This window comes from Corapipo altera, unplaced genomic scaffold (genome assembly GCF_003945725.1).
Source record: "Corapipo altera isolate COAL_440 unplaced genomic scaffold, ASM394572v1 268, whole genome shotgun sequence".
NCBI lineage: Eukaryota > Metazoa > Chordata > Aves > Passeriformes > Pipridae > Corapipo > Corapipo altera.
Window position 1 is genome coordinate 10,067,772 of NW_020884901.1, and position 7,441 is coordinate 10,075,212.

The window sequence follows — 7,441 nt, forward strand, 5'->3', positions numbered from 1 at the left end:
GATGCAGGAAGGTGGGAAGGTAGCAGTGGATGATGCAGGAAGGTGGGTTGCTGGTTTCTGACACAGTGCTCCAGAATCTTCCCTCTCCTCATCAGACACTAGCAGAGAAGTCTCAAGTCAAGATTTGGTGGGTAATCTTAAGAGCTTGGATATTTTTAGTCACCCAGTGACCAATCTCTGCTGGAAGCCCATGAACTGTGCCACCATGAACAGACTACCTAGGAGACGAGTGAAAACTCTCCATCCTCACCTGAGTTCACCCACAAGAGCCCTTCAGTTTGATCCCACTTGCTCTGTAGACAAAGGAGATTTGTTCCTTGATAGCAAGGAACCTTTCACCCTTGGAGCCAGCCCACCCTGGAGGTGCTGCAGGGGCAGGGAAGGGGCAGAGCCCCGGGGCCAGGGAGCTCCGTGGTCGGTGGCAGGGGACAGTCAGGTTGGTGGCCTGGGGACAGTTGATGGCCTGGCAGATGGGTGAGCTGGGCTCTCATCTTGGCTTTGCTCTGGGATCTTGGGCGACTCACTCCACCTCTCTGTGTCCCAGTTGTCCCTCCTGGAAGAGCAGGTATCATTATGGGATTGCTGGAGCATCTGGAAACAGGGCCTTGCCCCAGGAATCTGCAGTTTGAGCTTTGGTGCTGGCAGGGCTTTGACTCTGCCTTCCAGAGTGGCTGCAAAGGTTTGGGTGCACAAACTGGTTCTAGACTTGAACAGAAGGTGTTTAGAGTAGAGAGACAATTAGAGAGTGGGGGACACAGTTCCTCAGGCAAAGGAAGAGTGACCCTGAGCACACACATCACTGAGGGGCATGAGCAGCTCCCCCCAACCTCTGCAGTGCCACCCCTGCCAGGGCACCAGTCAGACCTCATTCTGAAAGAGCATAAATTAAAGTAATTTCAAATGTCAGTAAAAAATGTTTCATCTTCTGTTTAGATTAAATTAATAGAAACAGAGTTATTGCAGCTGACACAGCTGGAGTTAAAGAGGCAAGAACTGGACACAGAGACGCTGCAGGTATGTGGGGCTCTGGGGCTGCCCCCCACCCTCTGCTCTGGGATTGCCACAGCTCCACTGCTTCCTTTGCTCCTTGCAGCTTCCAGGTGGTTTTGTGCTTAGTCAGAAGGTACTTCCCCTCAGGACACCACCAATCCCTCTTTGTGCAGTGGGGACATTGCTTCTGCTCCCAAACATCCCAGTGCTTTTCCAGGGGAGAGACAGAGGAGCCCTGACAGGGATGGGCAGTTCCAGGTGTACTGGGTGGGGAAGGAGTTTGTGATCCAGTTGTTGGCTGTCCCCAGAACACCTGCCTGCTGTGCATCACATGTCCTTTTACATTGTGCTGTGTTTTGGTTTTAAATACCTGCCAGTGATGGCTCCAGCTCCCCCCTTCATTCCTAAGCCTTTTCCCCTGGGCTCTGCCCCACCATCCCACCATTTGATGGGCTGCCTCCATCAGCAGTCACACACTGGGGAATGTCAGGGCTTGGCTTTTAAATTTTGCTACGATGCCTTTGCATCACTTGTTTTCTTCTGTGTGCCCTGTGCCAGGTCAGGTCACCTGTTCAGTCAGCCCCAAGTCAGTACCAAGGCCATGTCCTTTCCCAGAGCAGGGCACACAGCATGGGAAGTGCTGACCCGAGGCAGGATTGCCCCTGAGCCCGGTGCTGGACCCTTCAGGGGTAAGATTTGGGTTGTGCTGCCTGACCTCACACAGCTCCTCTGTGTCACACTGTGGTGTTGGGGGGCACAGGGTGAAGGACCACCCAGAGTTCGTGCAGGGCAGGCCAGGGAGGCCCAGGCAGGTGTAATCCAGGTGACACCGGGGTTGTGTGACTCTGGTGAGCACAGGAGCTGCAGGAAACAGCTCTGCCCAGGTACCCACCTGCAGCTTCAGCACTGGGAGCCAAGAACTGAGGCATGGACACCTGGATGTCTCTGGATCCCCCTGCCCTTGGTGGTCTGCAGCCAAAGGGGCCCTGCTGGGTTGATCCCCCAGGGCACAGGCAGTGCCCAGGAGTGCTTTGGCAGAAGCTTTTCTGCAGCCAGGTGAGGAACCAGGTGCTTCACCCCAGGATGCAGGTGCTTTAGTAATGACCTTGATAGATGTTTGGGAAGAACAGAGACATCCTGGGGAAGGGCTGGCACAGGTCTGTGGGAGGATCCCGGCCAGACTCCGCAGTGCCATGAGCAGGGAGGGCACCCCAAGGCTGAAGGGACTGGAGCAGCTCCCACAGGTCACCAGTTGCCCCTCTCCCCTCTGTGAGGTCCTGATGCCTCCTGCCTCCATCAGGGCAAAGTGTTTCTGGTCACCTGGTGGTGGGTTTGGCCTGTGACAGGCAGGTGTTCCTCTGTCCAACAGGATCTTGTCCTTGTGCAGGGTCGAGGTGCTGATCCCAGTTGGAGCAACCTGGCCTAGTGGAAGGTGTCCCTGCCCATGGCAGGGGTGGAACGAATGAGCTTTAAGGTCCCTTCCACCAAACCATTCCACGATTCTATGATCCATTAAGGTTTCCCCAAACTTCAGTTTCTGGCAGTATCCTTGTCCCTCTGTCCATGGACATCTGAGTCCTTGTGGCTGATGAGCACTGGGAATGATCCTCCTGGCAGGTGTGAGTGAGCTGGGACTGAGCCATGCAGAGGTGCCCCATGACTGGACATTCCCAAGCCCACCAACCTCTCCACTGCCAGGGTGTGGCTCCAGGGATGCCTGACCTGGCCCTGGGACCTGGTGGTGCTTGGGGTGAGACCCCAGGGAAAGGAAGCTCCCCAAAGGCATGGGGAGGTTCCCACCTTACCTGTCCTTACCTGCAGGCTTCTAGACCTACTTTCAGGTGGTCTTTCTCAGACCAGGACAGGTTGGACTGGGCTGGGAGCAACCTGGTCTGGTGGAAGGTGTCCCTGCCCGTGGCAAGGGGTGGAACAAGATGAGCTTTAAGGTCCTTTCCAACACAAACCAGTCTGGGATTCCATGATTCCAGGCAGCGGGGCCATGAGCACTTGCAATGCTTTGGCTGAACTTCTGATGGAGTGATTTGGAGTTGCTGCAGCTGCTGTGGGCTGGGGCTGCCCGGGTTGTGCTGGGGGTGGCACTGTCAGTACAGGGCAGTGCTGGACTGAAGGGAAGGGGCTCAGCTCAGCTCTGCTGTGCCAGCTGCCAGGAGAGGATCCAGGCTGTGGAGCACAGGGATTCCACACCCACAGTGCCTGGTTTGGGTCTGGTAAGTGCTGTGCTGGGCAGGGGCAGGGTGGCAGCCCCGTGGTGGGACATGCGGGTGCCAGAGCCCTCCCGTTGCAGGAGGCGGTGGCGGAGCAGCGCCAGGCACTCGGCTGCCTGCTGGAACAGCTGCTCAAGGAGAAGAAGCAGAGGGAGGAAGAACTGCAACAAATCCTGGTAATGAAGCCCCTCCTTAGGTGCTGTAGATGAGGAGGTGTTTGGGTTGGCTGCAGGAAGAGTCCCCGGGTCAGTGTGGGAGTAAAGGGGAGCAGAGCAGGGTGGGAATAAAGAGGAGCAGAGCAGGGCTCTGCGGGCTGTGTCCAGAGCCAGAGGCCAGTTTAGCTCCAGAAAGTTCTAATGTGAGTTCTGGGGGCCACAGCACCACTCCCTGGTGCAGCATGAGGCACCATTATCATCAGTGTCCCCTGTCAGGAAAGGTTGCTGTCAGGGGGATGAGCACAATCCCACAAGGGCCCTCCCTGCCTGTGTTCCTGCAATCCTGCAGACACCAGACTCTCCTGAGCTTTGGGAGCCCAGTGTCTGGGGCAAAGGGAGTGGGGGGATGCACGTTTGAACTGGCTGGGGGGATCAAAGTGGGACCAGCCTGCAGAAGGCCAGAAGTGCCCGTTTCCCCTCACAGGGCTCTGGCTGGGCCCTGCACAGCCCAGGCTGTGGGTTCCCCTCCTGCACATCCAGCTCCAGCTTCCCTAAACCCCCCTGGCCAGGTTCCCTCGGGCTGTTGAATGAATGAATTTGTTTTTCAGCTGGAAATGGAGGCAAAGAGTGAAACCAAGCAGGAGAACTACTGGCTGATCCAGTACCAGCGCCTGCTGAACCAGAAACCCCTCTCCCTGAAACTCCAGGTGCTGCTGCTGTCACTGCTCCCACTGTGGTTGTACTCTCTCTGAATTGAGGGGGGAGCAAGGGCAACCCCTGAGCCCACATGTCCCCCTGGGAGCAGGGCCCAGACCCCTCACACAGCCCCCAGGCTGCCCATGGGGCTCTGAGCTCCCTCATTCCTGCTCATGGAGGGGATGGGGCTGCCCAGCTCTGCCCAGAGCCAACAGTTCAGTGTTCCCAGCAGGAGCTGCTGTCCCACCCTCAAGCTGCTGGCCAGCAGCAGAGGACTCTGAGTAGCCTCCAGGCAGGGCTTCTTGTTCCAGCTGAACACCCAAATGGCTCTGCTTGGCTCCCCAAATTTCCCTGCAGATCCATCTGCATGTGGCTACTCCTGCCCTTACGGCCTGAGCCAGGACTTTGTGCTGGTAAACACCCCCAGGGTGGGCACAAAGAGATGGATCTGAGCTCTGCCCGTGCAGAGCTGGCAAAGCAGGTGCTGCTGCCAGAGTGGTGCTTTGGTTCATGAGGGAGACTCACCGTGGTCTGCAGCTTCCTCAGGAGGGGCAGCTCCGAGCTCTACTCTCTGTGACCTCTGACAGGACCTGAGGGAACGGCTGGAGCTGTGTCAGGGCAGGGTCAGGTTGGATCTCGGGAAAGGTTTTTTCCCCCTTGGGGGTTTGCGCACTGCCCTGGGGCGCCTGGGCAGTGGGCACAGCCCCAAGGCTGCCAGAGCTCCAGGAGGGTTTGGACAATGCCCTGAGGGCCAGGGTGGGATTGTTGGGGTGTCTGTGCAGGGACAGGGGTTGGACTGGATGATCCCTGTGGGTCCCTTTCAGCTCAGGGTGTTCTGTGACTCCCAGACCACAGTGTTTTGAATTGTGCTCATGAAACCCCTGGGGCCGGAGCTGCTCCAGCTCTTGGGCTCTCTGTGTTGGGGATGCAGAATGCCTGGAGCAGGGCAGGGATGAGCACGCTGCTGCCTGGCCTCAGGGCACGCTGTGTTTTGCAGGAGCAGGGTCTGGAGCAGCAGCTGGTGGCCCTGCTGCTGGAGCTCTGTGCTGAGCAGTACCTGCCCGTGTTCGCGCACCACCGCCTGTCCTTGGAGGCTCTTGGCACCATGACTGCCAGTGACCTGGAAAAGGTATGAGCCAGCAGATCCACAGTGTGGGACAACAACAACACCACCACCACAGACTGACCCTGCCCTTGCCTGCAGCCCCCTGTGCCCGGCAGGGCTGGCAGGACGAGGGTTGGTGCTCTGGGGTGTCACCTCCCAGCAGGGCGAGGTGCCCCCACTGCTCTGGGCCTGGCCCTGTGAGCAGTGGCTGTCCCAGGGACTGGCAGGGTGAGCTGCAGCCTGGCTGCATCTTCAGACATCCTTCAGATGCTCTTTAAGTAGAAATGGCACCGGGGAATTCCCTTGTCTGGCTTTGGTGCCTGGTGGAGGGGCTTCTTTTGGCATGGCTGGGTCTTGTCAGCGAGGCCCCAGAGTTTGCAGTGTCCCCTTAGGGCCATCAGCCCCCTGTCCCCTGTGGAGTTAACAGCCTGCTCTTGCCCCACAGCTCGGTGTGGTGGAGGCTGGCCTGCAGCGTGCCATCCTCAAGAGAGCTCAGGAGATCCTGGCTGTGGCCAAGACCATCCCAGGTACCCCCACTTCTCCCTGTCTGACATGTTTTACACTCACAGCAGGTACCTGAGAGGTCTGAGGGTCAGATGGGAGTGGAGCTGTGCAGGGCTGCTCTGTGAGGAGGGGGGGCAGGGAGGGCTGTGCTGTCGAGCTGGTCCCTCAGTTCCTGATTTCTTGGACCCCTGTGCTTGCAGCCCTCCCCACGTGTGCTGGGTGGGCATGGGCAGCTCTCCAGGTGCTCAGACCTCCTGTCTGTGGTTGCAGAGCTGCAGAGGGGGGTGGACACCGAGGTCCCTGCAGCCCCAGAGCCCAGTGCTCCCCTGGAGGAGCCCCCGAGCCCCGAGGGCCCCACGGCCCCACCGCTGCAGTGGGAGGAGAGGAAGTCGGAGTGCGTTGTGTGCATGGAGCAGGAGGTGAGACCCTGGGACAGCTGGGGCTGGAGCAGGGGTGGGGTGAGGGCAGCATCCGTCACATCCCCTGGCTCTGTGTGCCCAGGGCAATGCCTGGGTGCTCATCCCTCCAGCTCCCGGGCACTGCAGCAGGGAGGGAGGGAGAGAGGACAGAGCCCTCTCTGTGCAGGCTTGGGCAGGACCTCGCTGAACTCCTGTGCTGTCTGTCCATCCAGCAGCTGTGGGAAGTGTTCATGGGGCTGGTCATTCCACCCCTGCCCCGTGTCCTTCCCCGTGTCCTGTCACTCCTGCTCGGCACAGCCCGGGGCTGAGCTGGGCTGTGGGGCTCTGCCTCCCACACTGACACCGGGGCCATCCCCAGCTCCCTGGGCTGGGATGGGTGTTAGGGGCCAGCAGCCCTCTCCATGTCCTCTCCTGCGTCTCTTCCCGCAGCCCCAGATGATTTTCCTGCCCTGTGGCCACGTCTGCTGCTGCCAGAGCTGCTGCGAGCGGCTGCTCTCGTGTCCCCTGTGCCGCCGGGACATCGCTCAGCGCGTCCGCATCTTCCACAGCGGGTAGGCTGGGCCGGGAGCGCCTTCCCGGCGTGATCCCCCTGCTGCTCCGTGCCAGTGTCACACAGCCCCTGCCCAGCATGCCCAGCACTGCCCTCCCCGTGCTCCAGGAGTCTGAGCATCCTCCGTCTTCCCCGATGGCTTCTCAGCATCCACCTCGGGCTCCTTCGGATGAATCCCCTCCTCCTCCTGCCTGCCCGGGAGCGCTGGGGGATGGAACTGGGTGCCCCTCCTCTCTAGCAGAGGGATTTGCCTTCAGAAAGGCCCCTGGCTCAGCAGGGACACCGTCCGTGTTTCCTGGAGTGGGAATCTCCCGTGGGAGGACTCTGTCGGGCCGTGCTGTGCGCTGGGTGCTGACAGTGCCTTGTACCTCTGCCATGCCAAAGGTTCTGCTCTGGAGCCCCCCAGGAGCGTGTCTGGGGCTGCAGCCACAGCTCCCTGACCCCTAGTTCCTGTGGGAGGGGAGAGTCTGGAACAGCCCCAGGACTAGAGGGACCTGCTCTGGCCAGAGGGGCCCGGGGAGGCCCCTCATCCAAAAATCATGTTGGAGCAGAAAGTGTCTCTGTCACCGGACAGCACCGATCCGGTGGTGAGCAGGGGGGGCTGGGGCTGCTCCCAGCACAGATCCACGTTTCCTCTGTGCACAGGGGTGTGGGGAATTCTCCATCACCCTCAGTAGGCACCGATCCCCATCTGTGTGTCGGCTCCTGACCCTGAAGTATAAAAATGCTGCCATGATTCCAGTCCCACCTCAACCCTTCCCCCAGAGCAGACATTAAACTGCAGCTGGTTTCTGCTG

General features: G+C 59.6%; 1 protein-coding gene across 5 annotated transcripts in view; it reads left to right on the plus strand.

Annotated features, from left to right (window-relative positions):
- LRSAM1 (leucine rich repeat and sterile alpha motif containing 1) overlaps nucleotides 1-7,441 on the plus strand; it is a 29,823-nt gene extending 22,382 nt beyond the window's left edge. For 3 of the 5 annotated variants that reach the window (XM_027649912.1, XM_027649915.1, XM_027649913.1), the window contains 7 exons: nucleotides 934-1,014; nucleotides 3,296-3,391; nucleotides 3,979-4,077; nucleotides 5,064-5,195; nucleotides 5,617-5,698; nucleotides 5,946-6,094; nucleotides 6,524-7,441. In XM_027649912.1, the coding sequence (XP_027505713.1) occupies nucleotides 934-1,014; nucleotides 3,296-3,391; nucleotides 3,979-4,077; nucleotides 5,064-5,195; nucleotides 5,617-5,698; nucleotides 5,946-6,094; nucleotides 6,524-6,649 (765 nt within the window). In that variant the 3' untranslated portion in view covers nucleotides 6,650-7,441. The remainder of the gene's footprint in view (nucleotides 1-933; nucleotides 1,015-3,295; nucleotides 3,392-3,978; nucleotides 4,078-5,063; nucleotides 5,196-5,616; nucleotides 5,699-5,945; nucleotides 6,095-6,523) is intronic. The other 2 variants (XM_027649914.1, XM_027649916.1) reach the window with 2 other exon arrangements.